Source organism: Aptenodytes forsteri, unplaced genomic scaffold (genome assembly GCF_000699145.1).
Source record: "Aptenodytes forsteri isolate BGI_AS27 unplaced genomic scaffold, ASM69914v1 Scaffold191, whole genome shotgun sequence".
NCBI lineage: Eukaryota > Metazoa > Chordata > Aves > Sphenisciformes > Spheniscidae > Aptenodytes > Aptenodytes forsteri.
Window position 1 is genome coordinate 2,422,272 of NW_008794630.1, and position 18,696 is coordinate 2,440,967.

The following is an 18,696-nucleotide window of genomic DNA, read 5'->3' on the forward strand; positions in this document are numbered from 1 at the left end:
TAACTCCTGATTTAACAATGGACGTGATTTAAATGTGGGTATTTAAAGGTTATTGTGTCTGTGTTACGCGAGATCATTCTGTTGTGTTCTGCTAAGGCTTCTTATTCCCTAGGGAACTGAGTGAACAATATCGAAATGAAGACAGTAAAGCGGTAGGACACGCCGTCCTCACTGTTATACAGAGTAGGGTGATTCAGGAGTGTGTAACTCACCTGTGATGAGTAAAGATGACTACTGCAGGCAGGAAGGGTGGGATCCCTTTCACATGCCGCCCCCCAGCCCAGGCAGTGGAAAAAATTAAGTACTGAAGTGCTGCAGGTAGAACATGGTCCTGTTTCCCAGCTACATCAGCTCCCCTTAATGGCAACAGTTCGTCTAGTGCCTTAAGTTTTCTTATAAAGGCCTTTTACAAATTCTGTTTAGGGAAGCGGCTTTTTTTCAGGCTTGCCTTTACAGTACCCCGGGTGTCTCTCAAGAAGTTCTTCTGTAAGGTAACTAGAGAAACAGGAATTACTAAAGTGCATCAGACCACGACCCGCATAGCCTACAGCCGTGTCAGTGGTTGTAACTAGTACTGAGTGCTAAAGCAGGAAGAAACCCTGCAGTTAGTTTGTATTACGGTACATTCCCAAAAAACATTTCTTCTCGCCTCTTAAGACACGCACGTGACTTTAATTGCGCGTCAGCCATGCTTCCGTACCTCCAGAAACAAAATGAAACTAATTTGTACTGTTTAACAGAATGTTTGTGTTGTTAGCCGTGTGCTACAACACTCAGGTTTTAATGCCTCACTTTTTTAGACGTTGTCTCGTTACTTGATTAAGAAGCTGAAAAAGTTTCTAGTCTGCCATCGATCATTACTTTCTGTACTTCTATCTGGTATTTAAGGTGAACAGTTACAGTGTTTTCACATAAGCCTTTTTTTCTGGCCCCTAGCAATTCTCATATGATGTGGGGCTTGAAATCTGGTCGCAGCTTTCCAGCTGCCAGTGTACAAGAGGTCTGTCATTTTCAGTATTACTATTATTTGTCTCTCATTTTTACGCACCATTGTTTTCTGTTGTCCTCCTCCCCTCAAAAAACAGGTATAACTGATTAAGGGTGTTAGTGAGCTGTGCATAAAAACATCTGTGTCTCTGCAAGGACAGAGTAGTTAATTTAAAGCCTAGTAATCTGTATTAATAACTCATAGTATTCACTCTAAACATGTGTCGCTTTGCAGTCAAAACCGCAGTCTTGACAATTTTGGGTTTGTCTTACCACCCATTCATGAAATACAGCTAAATTTTCTGAAATGCCATAGCCTAGTCTGGAAGAACCTAGATGCCCCACCTACACACTTTGCTACTTCCCTTTTTTAGTAAATATTTACACACACCGCAGATGAAAATATGAATCCCTTAAAAAATCTTAATAAAATCCGTTTGTATGATTGTAGGGGTTTTGGGGTTGTTTTTTGCCTTTTTGGGATTAGGGATTTTTTGAGCATTGTCTTTCTGGTTAATGTCAAAGTAGCAGAAAGTTATGAATATCCTGTTATTACCAGAAAGAAGGAAAAAACAAAAACAAACTGGTTTTAATAATGTGTTATTAGCACAAGGGAAGAAATTAGATTAGGCTGACGCTCTTTTTAAAATGCCTTTTTTTAGTGTGGCTAAGTTACCAGTTGCCCAGGAAATAAGCAGACAAACCTCTTGACTTTCACTTTTTCATGTTTTAACATGGCATACTTCCACAGTATGTAGCAGGAGGAAGTCAGCTTATTCTGTCTTGTGCATGGGCCAAAAGCCATGCAGTCACACGAGCAAAAAGTTGCACCCAAGCTAATAGGACGGCAGAGAGGTGTTTTCATGGGAATACTCATGAATCCCTGCTCATTTTAGTCTTAAGTTCACTAATGTAGTCACACTGTGAATGAATTCCAGACGAGATATATATCCTGCTTATCAATCAGGTGTGTTAACTCGGTCTCAAGGCTAGGGATCTGCATTGTCACTGTCCCATGGTTTCTGATTGACTTAAGAACGGGCGGAGCAAAGCTCTCTTGCTCAGAGCTGTAGGGAGTGTACCAGGCTGGTGTGCATCTGAGCTTGTGAGGTGTTTTGGAACTGAGCTGGAACGGTAGTACAGTGGAAAACCTACAGAATATCCTCCTTATGTTTTCATGCTTTAATTGCTACTGGTACAGTGCAGCAACGTTGCCAGTAGTAAGAGGCAAACCTCTGCGTTTGCTCACTGCATCTCAGTCTTTGCCACCAAGGAGGAAACCCATGAAGCAGAATCTCTGCGGGATAAATTTTGTATATGGTAGAAGACTTTTCTCTGAACTGCCTTTAGAATATATTGTCCTTGAATTAATATTATATTTAAGCAATGTTCTTAAAATTATTCCCCAATTTAAAATATAAATTATTACCTTTTTCAGGAAATCCAGTAGAGGAGACTTCGTATTTTCTGCTGATCGTCTGGTAGGTGAAGAATTTCTTATTCTTGGTATTGTACTTTGTAACTCTTCCATAAAAAGGGTCTTTCAGGCTAGAATAATGGTGGTGTGGGGCAACTTTTCTACACAAAGGAAATTGCTGTTTGACAGCAACTTTCTGTAGAGGGACTTCTGTTCTCTGTTACGGACTGCTTTCATCTCAAAGGGTTCTAGAAACCATGTTATTATCAAACACAACTACTTCAGGACAGAGAGCAGTAGTAATAAGAGAATACTGTTTAAAAACAGATGCACAGAGGCTAGAGATAATTCAATTTTACTTTGAAACAGTACTTTTGATCTTGCAAACAGAGCTGTACAATTCCTTACAGTCTAGATGTTAACAATTGCTTGCATGCAGAAGTGCCTCCTGGCACTTGTTGTGTATTAGATTAGTAGCTCTGGGTGCATCCACACGGGGAATTTGGTTTTAGCCATATGGTATTTATTAGCAGGGACAAAGCAATTTGAAGTTTTCACATATTTTAGTAAGTCAGAACAAAGACTGTTGGGAATGCAACATTTATCTCATTTAAATTACATGCTTAAAGAAAACCACAACACTCACACCCGTGCATATACTTTCTTGTATTCATGAGGGTGTTTACTGTTTGCAAATCCACATTCATTAACAAGGAAAGCCTTTCTTCCCCCCTCTAGCAAAGATGAGTACAGAGACCATTCAATTACCAGCACCATTTGCTACAGCAGGCAGGTTTCCTGTGATGAGCCCAATCTTAATCCATGCCTGATCCGGGCTTGCTCAGGGCTTAGATATGACCACAACCTAAGATTGTGACTGCAGTGCTTTTTATCTTTGCAGCTTTTCCACTTTCCCCCCTGCTTTTCCCTTCTTGAGGATGTTTCTTGCATTCCCATTCACGAAGAACAGTAAAGGCCCAAGCCAACAAATCCCATCACTCGTAACTCATAGATCAAGTGACTGACTGGAGCGCCTTCTTTGCCAATAGTACTTCATAATGGACAGGCAGAAAGTCGCAGCCCCGCCTTCGTTCTGTGCCAGCAGTTCTCAGCAGGTACCATTTAAATAGACACATGTCCTTCACAGTTCATTGGATGAGTGGGAACAGCCCAGGAAACATCCACCACCTGTGAAAGACTAGCTCAGCTAGGTGGTGTTCTTCCTGGGTTTTGTGGTTTCAGGTTCTTCACGTGCTTAAATGTGCAAATAAGATTCAGGAAGCCAACAAAGGTCAACACCAGCAATCCCACACATTTACAGGGTATAGGTCTCCAGTGCAGGGGTCAGGCCCCTTCCCCACCAGTACTCCTTTCACAGGGAGGGTTTCTGGTTAACATTCTCGTTTTACCTTGTATTAGGTTCCCATCATGCTAGGAGCATTCATTCCTGCCAACTTCTTTGAATTAAAGAGAAGCACTATGTTCCTAATCTGTATTTTAAAAAAAGAGATAAACAATGGCTATTCTAATACTGACAGGAAAACCCTTAACAGTCTTGACTGGACCTTATTGTCATTAATTAGTGCGAAGGACCTCTCCCATGTACCTTCTCATTTTACTTGGAGGTCCTGCGCCATTCTGAGGGAAGCACTGATTTTTTCCCCCTCATTGCTAGAAACTGCAGCTTCCAGGCAGTGAGTTCAGTTCTGGCTCTTGTGCCAGCATCTTCTACGGGCTGGCCAGCACTTGTGTAGATAGGGAGCTGCTCTTCACAGAAACACCTCTGTTTGCTGGTCATGCAGATGTTTGCTACAGAACCTGCTAGTCTGTTTTCCATTTTGTAGCAGGAATTTTATGCAAAACAGTATGTAGGACTATCTCATTTTCTGTATGCTGTTCCTAGGTGTGGCGAAGAACAGTTACAATTTCATGTGGGACGTGGTCTCTACTAAACTTGGTGGGGTGCAAACATAGTTAAGACTTGCTATGTTTTCCACCCAGTTAGCAAACGGAGCTTAATGACAAGATGCAATACATGAAGAGAAGAAACATATGCATAGGACTGTGGGTTAACAAAATACACCTTGTTGCACAGAGCAAATGAGAATGAAGTTAAGCTTGCTACTAGCTTGGCAGTTGTTAGTGGCAGTATCTCATAAGGTCACCACAGAAAGAGGTCTTGAGGAGGGATTCCAAAGCTGATGAATTTCTGGTGGTACAGTTTTTTCTTCTGGCAGTTTGTTTCACATGTGAGGGGATGACACAAAAGAAATGTTCAAAGATACTTGTGAGAGAACGGAGTTAACAGGAGGTAAAGGTTAGCAGGGAGTTTCTGAAAGCCACTGCCAGTGCTGTGATCCTGAAGCTGAAAGATGTGGGGTTAAAGTCATGGGGATGAAGACAACCCATCTTGTCTTTGTGAAGGAGGAGAGGCAGCTGCGAGAAGTAAGCCTCTAACACAGGAGACAATCAATCATTATGACTTGCAGTAGTAGATATCTGGACAGGTAGCGGTAGTGAGACCAATTTAAGAAACACGGGCAGACAACTCAGTGCAAGAGGCTTACACTGAACCCTTGAACGTGTGCTGCCCAGCACCCACGCACCGTGGAAGCATTTGACTGATGTCACCCTGCAGGATTGCTGTAGAACTAGTGAGATGCTCACAAAGCCCACAGCATTTTTACTGAGACCACCTGAGAATTTTTTTCCAAGGCCTGCTCTGTAGGAGGTACACAATAAGCTAGGTCCAGCCCTGTGAAGTTAAGCTGGTGCTGCACACAGCTGAGCGCTCTGTTGTTGTGGGCTAAGAGACCAGGTGAGTAACGGGAAGAGGAGCCATCCATCTCCCAGAGGCATAGAGGATATTGCATGTCTAGAGTTTTGGCAAGGACCAAGCAAAATTGACTTGCAGCCTGGATTCAGGCAGGCGTTTGTCGTTTACACAGCACTGACCTACAGCCTCAGTTCGCAAGTGCAGTGGTGCTTTCCAGCAGAAGGTAGCTTTTGCGGTTTGACTGGAGGTCTGAGGTTGAGGAATTAATTAGTTTCTCAGCCCTATCAGCAACTCCCTGCGTAACACTGAACAGGTCACTTCACCTTTCTGCCCAACTCTCTTTCGGGGGGGGTGTGGGGGGGTGATAATGCATACTTTAAAAGTGGTTTGAAATTCTGAGGTGCAAAGAGCTGTATAGATACAAAGTATGGCTGACAGCCCCACTATTCTGCCTTCCCTTCAGCTTCCAAGAAAAGCTGCGACATAATGGGTTAGAGGATCCCCCTAGGAATTACTATGACCTTGGAAATTAGGTGATGCATGGCTGTCACATAAAATACAGTTAGACTACTGTCTTCCTACAAATAGGGAAAGATAATAATGGTCACTCCAGAATTCTTGGCATTTAAATGCTTCACCTTTTTCCAAATTGCAGGCAGGCAGAAGAGTTGTAACATGCAGCTGCTGAGGATCACAGATACCTTTTGGGGTGGCTCTAAAAGGGCTCCCATTTTTCCAGTTCTGTCTGGTCAGAGCAGCACCAGCTCTGACTGCACCCTGGCTGGTTTCCTTATTTAGTGATTACACCTCTTCTAAATGAGAGTGCTGTCAGCCTGCTTTCTATAGTTGCCTATATCCAAATTTCTCTGTTCACGGACACTGAGGAACTGGTCAAACCTGATTTCTTCAGTGGTATTTGAGTGTGGTAAGGAGACTTTATTCATGTGCTTAATTGGCTGAGAAAAGGTAGATTTCACTAACATTTTCATATCCTTGAAATGTTTATGTGGTAGTTAGCTAAAACTCCTTGGACCTCTATTAACTGTTGTTTTTGCTAACAGTTCTAACAGATCTTGTACTAATAAAGGTTCGAAGCTAACAGTATTTCCCTTTACTTACTGCAAAGGCTCTGGGGTAAATCTTAAACGTAGAACTGTAATAATAATGAGCACGTTGACATATAATTTTGTATATCAGCATTAAATGCTGAATCTAAAATTTCAGCATAACTCTGTAAGCCTTGACAGTTTAACTAGGCCTGCTGGAATTTAACATCCCGTTTAGCTTTTTTTTTCCCCCAATTAAAAATAGACTTTATTTTTGTTACTGATAACTTTAATCATGGTTTTCATTTCTGGTCAAACTCTTCTACCTTGGGACCAAAGCTTTACTTCCCTGCTTCATGTGGGGCCACAGTAATACCTGTTTTAGCTTCCAAGCAATGGCAGCCACCTCTCTAGGAGAGGAGCAGGGCTGCTGGTTCTCAGGGCCAGAGAGGAAAGAGGTGGAAATTATAATCCCTGAGCGTGGGGGTGGCAGAAAGCATAGTGCAAAAATAAATGTTTTATCAACACTGACAAGTTTACAGAAGAATCCTTCTCCGCCTCTGTATAAAACATTGATGCATGTGGTAAAACAAAGGAGATTATTTGACTATAGACCTTGACTGGTTTACTCTCAACTTTTGGCAGATAGTGTGGAGCGATGCTAACCCTGTCAGCATGACAGCAGTATGAAAAAAAGTGTTTCTTCCAAACCTGGCTCATAGGTTGGCTTTTTCTGGTGAAATAACTTTAAAAAAAATAAAGTAAAATTGTGTACAGGTGTCCCAGAAACCTGAAATTAAATCAAGGATTTCATGGCTTGTTTATGTGAGAAGATGTGTCTTTCAGTAGAACACCACTGGTGCCTTCAGTCTCAGGATTAAAGTGATTGAGTCAAAAGCCCTACTTGCAGAGAGCCAGGAGGACGAAGAGGAGGAGGAGGAGGAGGAGGAGGAAGGTAGTAGAGCTGGCTTCTCTACATATGCTTCCTGGAGCTACCAAACATGCAACGAGTCAAGCACAAAGGGGACTGACAATTCAGAAGGACCTGTTTCCCATACGCAGTTCTGCTACAGGGGAAATTTTACCCTGAGAATTGCTTTTTCAGGCTTTTGCTCGCATTATATGTCAGTTGCACCCTTTGACCCCTTCGCTGGTTTAGTCTGACCACCACCTCTGAATATGGCTCAACTCTAGGAAAAAATTGTCATACTAAAATGACTAAAAATATCTTCAGAGGGATTGTAAATTTAAGGGACCATTTCTAATTCCTAGTAGAGGCTGCCTGTGTGCTAGGAACTAGGGCAGAATGGAAGAAAAGGAAAAAAATCTCCCAATCTGCTCTGCCCTGTTTCTGGAATAAGAAGTGTCTGAAGTGAGCAGTATACAGTCCCGGGAGCAATCACCTAATTTCTGCCGTCATACGGTGACTTTTGCTTAACGGGTTTCATCTTTGGCTTGGCAGTAGCTTTCCTCGAGCAGTTCTGGCCTGTAAATCTTTGGCTCACTAGCAGAGGGAATTTTTACATCTTTAATACCCAAAGCATCTTTCATGGGCGATCATGCTGAGTTCAGATGAATACGTTTCGGTAACGTTGCCTGGGGTACAGCTGCAGGGCCAGCACCAGGGGGAGAGCTGGAGGTTTTCTGGCCACTCGAGGCTGGAGAGGTGTGTGGCTTACTAGCTGCACCTCCAGTGGAGATGTCCCTGCTGAACCGGGCCATCTGTACCGGGTGAAAGCGCAGGTGCTTGGCAGAGCATCCCATAGCAACCACAGCTGGCAGGTGCCAGAAGAAGAGGGTGATAAAGATCTACTGACTTGCCTTTGGGCACTCGGTGGCGCATTTACATTGCTGCAGCTTCTGTGGCTGTTCTGGCAGCCCAGCTGCAGTTTAGTCATAGAAATATGGATGTGAAAATAGACCTCGGAGCCTAGCTGATGGGGAGCTGAGAGTGAATTTTCCCTTTTTCTCACTAGTATTTTCTGTCAACAAAATGAAGTTGCATTGGTGCTTCACTCATTTGTTGAGAAGTTTGTCTGTGATACCTATACCTGCCAGATATAAATAAAGTCAGTTTTATGATTGCCGATGAACCCTCCCCTTCCCCCAGTTTTGTTTTGTAATGCCTTCGTTTGATTTGTGGACAAAACATAGGCATCACCCCCCAAAGGTCTCTAAATTCAGTCCCTAACTACTATTAAAGAGACCCTTTCAGACCCTTCAGGCTGTTAGGTGTTCACCTAGTACTTGTAAAAACTACTACCATTTAGTATCTTACCTCCATAGACAACAAATCCCTTTAGGCTGACTGATCTCTTTGGTTCTACAGATCAGACTCGTGGTTGAAGAGGGACTGAATCAATTGCCATACACAGAATGTACCGTGACCACTCCAACAGGTACGTGGGAAATTACTCCTCCCCTAGGTAGGACTGGAAGTGGAAGCTTAACTAATACAAAAAAATATGGGACTGTTAACAAGGATCATAGAATACCTCAAATTGGAAGGGACCCATAAGGACCATCGAGTCCAACTCCTTGCTCCTCGCAGGACTACCTAAAACTGAACCACGTGACGAAGAGCGTCGTCCAGACGCTTCTCGAACTCTGACAGGCTTGGTGCCATGACCGCTTCCCTGGGGAGCCTGAGGCTGAAACAGTTCCAACATTCAGGGTAGAGTACACAGTGAAGATCCCTTCCGGTATTTGAAAAGCTAGAAGGTGCGTAACAACGCAACTGAGCAAAACATACAGTCGTATAGTTGTCATTTTACTAAGGTTTTAAATTGGTCTTGCAAAACCATGATGAAAATCTACCAGCGTATGCGCAAGATCAGTTTACTTGCCCGTACTGCAATGACATTTCACGTGCCCGTTAAAGAAAAAGTACTTGGCACAAGCAGTTTGGCCATGCCAGCCTAAATCCGTCCCTGTTTGCAGCAGGGGGCCAGCTGGGAGCAATGATAAGCAGGAAATAAAAAGTGGCTGTGTGGGCACTAGAGGAAACCCATGGCAGTAATTTTGGTTTGCTCCTATTAGCTGTAAAGATAGGTAAGGTTGCACGCGTTACTCAGAGGTAGCTGCTTAGTGCATCAGCAGCTTCTTGGGAGCCGCTCAAGTACGCGCTGTGGATCCGCAGCACACCTGTGGGACATACGCCACGCGAGTCCTCTTCCCCCCGAGAACTGCATTTGCATTTCTGCAGGGTGAGAGCAGCTCTGTACATTCACACCCTCTTCCCCTCTGCAGTAAATCATTTGTATGTCTTTTAGTTAGAGAAAAGATGGACTGAAAACACTCAATTCTGAAACTAGACAGAGTTTAGGAAGGCACTGAGGAGGCACAATCACTTACCTTTGCTCCTTTTTAAATAAAACAGCAGCTCCTTTACTTCTTGAGCATTGGCGTCACATCTGTTCCAGGTCAGTCGGTGACGGAGAGGTTGATGACCATCTTCTCTCTGCATTACACAATTTGACTGGCAGGTCCCCTGCAAGGAACATCACTTGGAAGCTCTACAGTTCTTTTGGAGCGGGCCACTGCCCTGGCAGTGGACAAAGAGAGTCTCGGACCTTGCCCTCTGAGCACCCGTCGCCTTGGTGAAAAGGCTTCATTTCCTGCCCTTACGCCCAGTCACACTGTAGATAGAGTCTTACTGTCTGAAACTGTCTTAGCTCTGCAGTCAGTGCGTTTGCCCTTTCGCTCCAACCCCTGTGCCCAGTGAGGGAGCTAAAATGGCCTCAGCTGAGCTCTTCCAGCAGGAAGTGTCCCCTGAGAACTCAGATGCTTCTGCATGAATTCCTGCTTATCTGTACTGAGCTCTTTCCTTCCAAGCATTTGTAAGATGCCATAAGCACAGGTGATTTCTGCTCTTCCGGGCTCAGAAGCAGAACACCCCTCAAGGACATCAGTGAAACACCCTACTCTTTCTCCTTCAGGGGAGCCTTTGGACTCTTTTCAGTCAGGCAGGGGAATATGCGACGCCTGTAAGGAACATCACCACGTGTTCTTCCCAGCAGTGCTGCTGGGCAAGCTCCTTACCAGCTTCTGGGGTTAGATCTGAAGAACTATGAGTGGGACAATCTGGCTTCGCTGTCTTTATCTCTGAATTAACAAGAGACCTGAGCTCACAGTACTGATGATCATCTCTCTCATACGCATACCATTGCCCACTTTTTTCTTTCAGTGATCGAGAACACAGTGACAGTAGCACTGTAGCATCGTGTTTCAGTTCTAACTCTTCCACCTGCAGCACTGGACTGCATTTACCTGGCTTCTTAGGGGACATACTGTTTACCTTTATTTTGCATAGCGTCCTTCATGTAAAGTAATCACAGAATACCGGAGTTATAAAACACGTACTTGGAAAGGATCACTTCTGTGCCACTTTTCTGACACGACTTCTAAAGGTAAAAAAAGCACAAGTTCTTCACCAGTTACGGTTTTGGCCCTGTTCCCATTGCTTGGTTGAGGGCTGCAGGACATGGTGTGCAGATTGGTTCATGCCACCTGTTGAGAGATGGGGAGCTCGCTGTTGTCCCCTGGGTATTCGGGGGATTTCTGTTCCATTCACACCAAGGTCACTTAAAACAGTGTCCCCCACAGGGGCGTTAAGATGGGGCAGAAGGGAGCAGTTGCTGCCACTGACATCTGGTTTCTTTCCTCTCACAGGACACAAGTACGAAGGAGTCAGATTTGAAAAGGGAAACTGCGGAGTCAGCATAATGAGAAGCGGTAGGCAGTTTCTGGTCGTTGAATGAGCACGAATTAAACGTTTGGGAAACCTGTAACCAACTTCCTTGCAAAAATGTGCAACAACACTTCTCTACAGCCAGGTCTTACCCAAACCTGCCGGTTGTTATTCTTTCTTAGGTAGCCTTGATCACAGAATGTCAAGTATTATGTTTCATTAACTCTTTAGGAGCCAAAGAGCTGCAAGAGATTTCACCTGGCCTCTTCTCTAGCAGCCGTTACCTGCGAGAGGCCAGGCCAACTGCCCTTCCTTGTTTGACTTCTGCTCAGGGAGAGGTCCCCAAACCAACCATGCTCCGTGGTGGCAGAGTCACTGTTATTTTGCCCAATGCTGCGGAAACCTTTGTGCCTGTGATGTAAAATCCAGTGGCTCCACAGCTTCCTGCACTACGTTTTGCACCGCGGTGCCTCTGGGCAGAGCTCAAAGACGTTCTCCAAACCCCATTCGTTTGTTTTGACGTTTCCAGCTCTCGCCTTTGAGAGCTTAGCACTGGTGTGTGGGAACACTAATACCCGGGAGCTAAGTAACACCAAGTAGACTTGTTTTTCTGTCTAAACAGAGAAAAAAGGAAAAATCGCTTCAAGTGTTTTTAACACTTGGAACCGAGAAAAAAAAATAATCTCCTTTTTAGAACTCTTCACCAATACAGTATTGGGACTGTCTATTTAATGGTAGCATCTTGCAATTGTGCCGTTTCTCAGCGTGTAACAATGTGGCGTTGGTTTTTTTGCTGCTCGTTTTGAGGGGAGGCAATGGAACAAGGTTTACGAGACTGCTGTAGATCAATCCGCATAGGAAAAATCCTGATACAGAGCGACGAGGAGACTCAAAGAGCGAAAGTGTACTATGCTAAGTTTCCACCAGACATTTACAGGAGAAAAGTTCTTCTTATGTACCCAATACTAAGTAAGTGTCTTTCATCATTATGTACAGTGAGTGCGCTGAATTTAAAGGCAGATTTCCAAATTTCAGGGGCTTTGATTAGGTTTTTTGCTTGGTTTAGGCGACATAGTAGGGAATTTATCAGGCTGTGCCAGAATACGTATTAGTCAGCCTGCACCAGCATGAATGCAGAGCAAATCACTTGGGCATGCCTCCGTTTGTGAGAAAGGTTGAAGCATTAAGACTTGATACAAATGTCATTTTTTAAATTTTGCCACGAGAAAAGACTCAAACAGTATTTTCCTCATGCTATTAAAAGACATTGTTGGATTACAGATCCTAGAAGTAAATTACTTTAAAATTAAATACAGTTAATGCTACCAAAAAAAAATTAAACCTGGTAAGCGTGGTAAGGAGTTTGTCAGACTTTTCCAGTCTAAGATTTAATTCTGGTTCTACACACGGAGCTCTTAATTGCCATTTTACTATTTTAGATGAGCTTTCTTGCCTCGGGGCTTTAATAAAATCCACCGACTTCAGTGCTGAAAACGTGGCAGAGTTGGCTGTTTCGGAGTAGAGATGAAGTTCCTTCATCGGGAGGCCAAAGTTTTCTACAATTAATACGTGCAGAGGTGATAGTTTCCAGTGGGAAAGGACAGTATCACCATTCGGTCACACACCAATGTTAACATGGATATTCTCGGGTGGCCTAGGACAAGTTCTTCCACCGGGGGCGGGGGGGAAGAAATAAAAATCTCCCTTTTTCCCCTTTTAGGTACTGGTAATACTGTCATTGAGGCTGTCAAAGTTCTTGTAGAACATGGCGTACAACCAAGTGTCATTATCCTGCTAAGCCTATTCTCCACGCCTCACGGTAAGTTGAGGGGGTGCGAGGGGGACGGAGGGCTGAGCACAGGTACATTTAACGGGGAAGAGTTATGTTAGTCACGCTTCAGACAGCGGCGAAGAGCTGTTCCTTTGCAAGTAACGACAGCAGCATCGCTTCGCTCAGAAGAGAGGTTTGGGTTTTTGGCTGAATCGTAAAACCGAGAGTGAACCGCGACACGTGTGGTGTGGGCAGGGGAGTGGGCTAGCAGAAAGGAAAAGGCCCGTTACACCTAATGGCAAAACTGCAGATGGTGACGTATTCCTAAAAGCAGGAATCTGCAGCGCTGCCAGGTACCCAAAATGCTTCAGTGGCTCACAAAGCCACTCCTGCTGTTGCTCTGGACTGCAGCAGCCCACGGATGGTGTTGAGTTGGTCCGCCACCAAAAGAATACCAGTTCTGTAAGGAGCGTGAGGTAAATGAAGCTACAGAACTGTCCTGTCCGCACGTTAAAGATCTTACCTTGTAAAAGGGGATCCAAAAAAGGAACATCTGTTTCTGTGAAGTAGGAAAATGGATCGTGTGCGCTGTTTTAAAAATGGGCCGTGGCAGAAATCACTATCAAAAAAGTCAACTGACCGGCAGAGAGCCATTCCTGGCAGTCTGTAACCACGTTGGCGATTAGATTGGGAGTATACGTGTACGGTAAAGAAAAGAAAAAACAAATAAGAAAACCCAAAAAAGCAATCCACTAAATTCGGGAAGTTTTTCCTCATAGACAGTCAGCTAAGGCAGAAACGTGAAGCGGAGATGGAAGAAGAGAGCCCGATTTATCTACGGAATTCTGCTAATCGTGGTTTAACGTGTGGTGCTGAAATACAGCTGCGGTGCTGTAGTCCTTATTGCCTTTGCCCTCTCTCAAAAGGTGCCAAGTCCATCATCCAGGAATTCCCAGAGATCACAATTTTAACTACAGAAGTTCATCCTGTTGCACCAACACACTTCGGACAGAAGTATTTTGGAACAGACTGACACACGGAACAAACGGATATGACTATATGATGAGACAAGAGGGGTTTTCCTACGTTTTATTATTGTGGAGTTGGTTGAGGGCACGTTTAAAAATCTTTTTGGCCAGAGGGGGAAATACTTGACTTGGATCAGTTCGGGTCAGTTACTGCCTGAACGCTGAATCAGGTGCAGTAACGAAGCACTCTGTCATTACAAAGTCAAGCATCTCAATGTTGGGGTTCTATACATTGCTACACTCTCTGCTTTAACTTATTTATTCTTCTGTAGCCTGCCTTGTGGCTGCTTGCAAGAGCAAAATAAAACAACTAAATCACAACGGTGCGTACTTCATTTCTAGCGGTAACGTTTACATCGCTCCAGGTCAGCTGGTACAGCCCCTCCTAATGCTTCCAAAACGACGGGTGCACTTGGAACTCGACGTAATTCTTAGCAGCCACACTGAATTTTTGGCAGAATTTTCAGCCTTTGGATGGTGGCCAAGAACTAAAGATGCGACTCTCTGAATTTCGCTCTGTAGTGAAACATCCACAGTTGTCTTGCCCGATGGTACCGAATAAAGCAGCTTCCGGCTGCAGCGCGCGTGCCCTGGCGAACTGGGTGGGAATTGAGGGTGGGGGCAGCACTGTCTAGGGCAGTCCTACACATGGAGCGCTGCAGTGCCGTCTCTTAAAACGTCTGTGGCTGAATCGGTACCGCTAACCCTTTTAAAGAAGGGAAAGCTGTGGCGAAAACTTGAACTCGATTTGTGGCTCTGTTCGCAGAGCAACAGGGCTTCAAGTCAAAAGACAAATACGGCCCTCGTGGCTTAGCACCCTTTCCGAACACTCAATGCGGCACCTGTATCGATCGGATCAAACATAAATCTGCAGCCAAATACTTTCTTTGGCTTTAAATCCCCTGGCACCAAGTACCCAATATCCAACGCTTAAACTAGCTCGTACCTGGCCTCACTGTAACTTTGGGGAAATTTCTATCTAAAGGCAATATAGTCCATGATCATTTTTTAAATATATCCACATTCTAAAAAGCGCAGGGTTGCAGAATGTCACCGCAAGCGGGAGTGCTTCATACCTCTCGTCAGGTGAGCGGAACGCAAAGGCCTGGGCTGCCCCAGCCTGCACCTGGTGAGACGAGGGGCAGCACTTCGCGAATCCTTTCTTTCGACACAGATGAAGAACCTTCCCCACTCCAAGCAGGAATTGCAATTAATTAAAGTTGTGTGAGGCTTCCAGAGAGAGAACATTTAGCCTGAGCGTAGGCTAAGTCGTAGGAAATAACCATTCACAAGTATAATAAATTAGCCAAAAATGGTTTTAATGCAGTCCTTGCCCGCAGTACAGCATAAACCGTGCAGGCTTTCTGGTGTAAACCATAGTAGAAAATGACAAAGCAGAACGTACAGGATATTCAGCTGTAGAAACCTTACAAACACTTGGAAAGTGCTAGTGAAACGTACACAAAGCATTCATAATAAAGTCAGAGAGTTGGTCGGACAGTAAAAACGAGTATCCAAAGCTTTTGTAAAAACCCATTTGATATCAAAAGCCTCAACGTCGGCAGCAGCATTAAACTGAACCCGACTGAACATCCCAAACGCTGTCAGCAGACCGTTCGTGACATTCATTGGAAAACATTTACTTCCTATTAAATTAAGGGGCGAGAAATCGGTATCAAACGACATAGTGGCACGTCCTTAGCTGAACAGAACAGCGCTGACTGTACGTGAGATACTTATAAATACCAACACCAGGCCATAATGGTTATCTAAAAAGCAGCTGAGTGTCAGAACAGATCAGTCCAATGGAGTTTATGTTCCTATTTCCAGTGACGTAGCAGCTGCCGGCACAGCCCGCTAAGGCAGTCCTCCTCGACACGGGAAGGGCGTCGCGCTACGGTGGTTTACAGCGGAGGGAGTCCCGACCCAGGCGAAGAGGTAGCGTATGGGAGCCCGAGCGCAGCCTCCTGATCCCAGAACGGCTCTCGCAGCCGGCGTTCCGCCCCACCCAAGCTTTCCCGCCTAGTCAAAACACCAGTGAGTGAAACCCACTCGCTTTACCTTGAAGCAAGGTGAAAAACGCCTTCTAATGCTGAATTCTAACACGCAGATAGGTCTGCGATTATCTGATCCTGAGACACAATTAAGTTTTATCTTTGAGGGACCCATTTTCACAACACACGTAAATGAGTCACTTTCAGATGAAAAGCAGCTGGACAGATAGAAGAATTTACAAAATAACACGACCTTTTCTATTTTATATGTTACTAGCAAAAGGGAAGCTGTTAGAAGTTCCCTGCTCCAACAACGCGCTTTGGAGTTACCCTGGAATAGCTCCTGCTCAGACTGCCGGCGAGTACAGCAGGAAGCTACACGTCAGTGTAATTACTGCAGAAGGAGAATGCCCGCACGTGGAGTTAATTCAGAACAGCACAATAGGTTCCGCCTGCCTCCTCACACAAGCTCTTAGTCATAAAAAAATCGTACCTCCTCCTCAGGGGAGGCCACCTCTGCACCAGCCCCGGCGGTTCATTACATCGTCAGGATACGAGACGCCAATACGAGGAATTTCTCTCTCCTACACATCCTAGAGGCTCCTGGATCCTCCAGAAAAAGGCAGGGAAAAAACCAAATACACCAACGCTTGCAAGAATCCACTGGATTTTCCTTTCTCTTCCAAAGGGAAGTGCTGATCTGAGAAGGTGCTGCACACACCTTCCCCGGGTTAGAAAGGAGGTGGGGAGGACAACTTCTTGTGCTTGTTTCCAGGCTTCCCGGGGGATTTAGCCCAAGGTTTAGCTCAAGAAAAGTTCAAGTCTAATAAGCACCGAAACAGCAGGAATGCCTTCAGGTAAAATACCCGCATGTTAAATGACACCTACTCACCTTCACAGTATCCAAAAAATCGGCACGAACAGCTGAAAGCTCATACTATTTTTACTATATATTCAGGAGGAAGAGGAAAGACTCTCTCGCAAAGGGAGACGGAAAAAGGACAACAAGAATAAAACTGTCTAACGGTGGGCATGATCGCAATGTTAATCACCAGAAAAGGAAATAAAGCATCAAGCAGGAAGAGGACGCGGTAGTGCCACAGCCTTGCAATGCTTGTCGCTGCCAAGCTGACAGGCCGTTACGTTTAATGAAAAAAGCCACTCTACCATGGAAGTGCTTTAACTGATGGTTTCAGAACGAGTTTATTTTTGCAAGTGTTCCGTAACAAAACAGAAGCTGATGGATTTGGAAAAATACCCAAAAAATCAAGGTATTTTCAAGCCCTATGGATCAACTTCAAAAATTTGTACCACAGGAATCACTGAAATGAAAATGTGACTCTGAGTTAATTAATTCTGGCTTAACAGGGTCAACAGTACCTCCTTAGCCTGCTAATTCAACGCTTTCGTGAACGAGCCAGCGATGCAGACAGTAAATCTGTTCTGCTGGCCTAACGACTACGCGGGAGGCAGCGGGTCCCTGAATACATCTTAGCACATTCTTTATATCTAACTTTGGGGAAGACAAGGTAAATTCTTCTTCCCCCCCGGACACTTTACATTCATATTATGTTACAGACTTTATGCATCAGGTTTGGTAAGAAATACCAAGTTGTGCTTTCAGTCCCCACCAGCACACAGAACTAAAAAACTACAGCTAGTACAGATTTTGCTGAATCACGTTTCTGGTTTCTTCCAGGAAGTAAACATTCACTGCTACCGTGCTGTTGGGAAGCTTCCCGGTTCTTGTCAATGACAGTACACTACATGCACTAGCTACAGCCTACTAAACACACACAGTACTGCTTCCCGTTTAAAGGAATGCAGTCTTACTCTACTCCAAAAACACACGGTACCAATTCAGCAAGAGACAAAACAAAATTGCAGTGCAGTGAGGCTTACAGAAGTCCGAATTCCTTGGACGGGACTCACCGGCCAAGGAGAGGACTTGCCACGATTCTATCCATAGAAACATCAATATGATGTTTTCTCTATTTATTTTTTTTTTAAAGAGTACAGTGTACCTGAACGTAAATGGGAGAGAAGGGGGAGAGGTGAGGAGGCGGTTGTTAGCAGTCAGTTATTTTGGAGCATTAATCTAGGAGTACAGGGATGAGACAGAGTGATAGGTATCACAGTAAAACCCAGCAAGAGCGTTCGTTCTTTCACACAAGGACCTCCGCCTGGGAAGGCTGCTTATAGCAGAGGAAGTCCTCACCCACACGAGGGCCGTGAAATGCATTTGTAAAATGCTGAAATACAAACAACAAACGGGCCAAAGGCAAGGTAGAACATGCTGTACCTGGGCTGAACTCTCGCACTTCCGTGCCCTGGTTTAAGCTAACAAAACCATGGTTGCGTTCAACACTTTCAGAGACACTCCTGCCGAGTCTCTGACACCTGCAACGCCGGTTGTCACTCGAGCCATATATATTACTACCTGATGACTGTTGGTAGAATTACAGGCAGCACCTGCCGGTCCCGTTCCAGCTTCCACGCTCTCGTCGAAATAACCCTGACAGTAACTGGCACCGCAGCCGGCGGGCGCACAGCCGGCGGTCGCAGGCCTGGTCTGCACTGCAGAGCAGCCTCGTGGCCGTGTGAAGAGCGTCCTCCCGCCAGCGGTCAGATCCACCTCCCTTGGCTACACTAAGCTAACAAAATCGTTCTTCTCTAAATACAGGTGCTTCTACACCTCAAGCTCTACTGGCAGTATGAGATCCACTAAGGACAACGGCTGTTTCTGACCCTGAGCTGAAAACCACTTCTTTTCTGCAGCGTAGATCTGATGCAAAGCCAGAGAAAACAGCCCCCTGGATGGGGTCGAGACAGTTGCCTTGCTGCTTCCACACTGCACCAGGCTGCAGTTCAACAGCTTAGTGAGCACTACAGTCGCACAACCTAAATCAGCACCAGAACTGAGATTCAAACCTTAGGAGTTTACCGAATTTTTTGGGAGCAACTGGATTTACAGCACCTAACTAGGT

General features: G+C 44.9%; 1 protein-coding gene across 1 annotated transcript; it reads left to right on the forward strand.

Annotated features, from left to right (window-relative positions):
• The first annotated feature begins 2,420 nt into the window (after positions 1-2,420).
• On the forward strand, positions 2,421-14,034 carry UPRT (uracil phosphoribosyltransferase homolog). The gene is made up of 6 exons (XM_009273440.2): positions 2,421-2,468; positions 8,556-8,625; positions 10,898-10,960; positions 11,724-11,885; positions 12,637-12,735; positions 13,614-14,034. Exons 3-6 carry the CDS (start codon positions 10,951-10,953, stop codon positions 13,718-13,720), a joined length of 378 nt encoding a protein of 125 aa, XP_009271715.1. The 5' UTR covers positions 2,421-2,468; positions 8,556-8,625; positions 10,898-10,950; the 3' UTR covers positions 13,721-14,034.
• Positions 14,035-18,696: the final 4,662 nt, after the last annotated feature.

Coding starts and splice junctions, on each gene's coding strand:
- UPRT (XM_009273440.2), top strand. Junction 11,886..12,636: donor TCTTATGTACCCAATACTAA/GTAAGTGTCTTT, acceptor TTCCCCTTTTAG/GTACTGGTAATACTGTCATT. Junction 12,736..13,613: donor CCTATTCTCCACGCCTCACG/GTAAGTTGAGGG, acceptor CTCTCTCAAAAG/GTGCCAAGTCCATCATCCAG.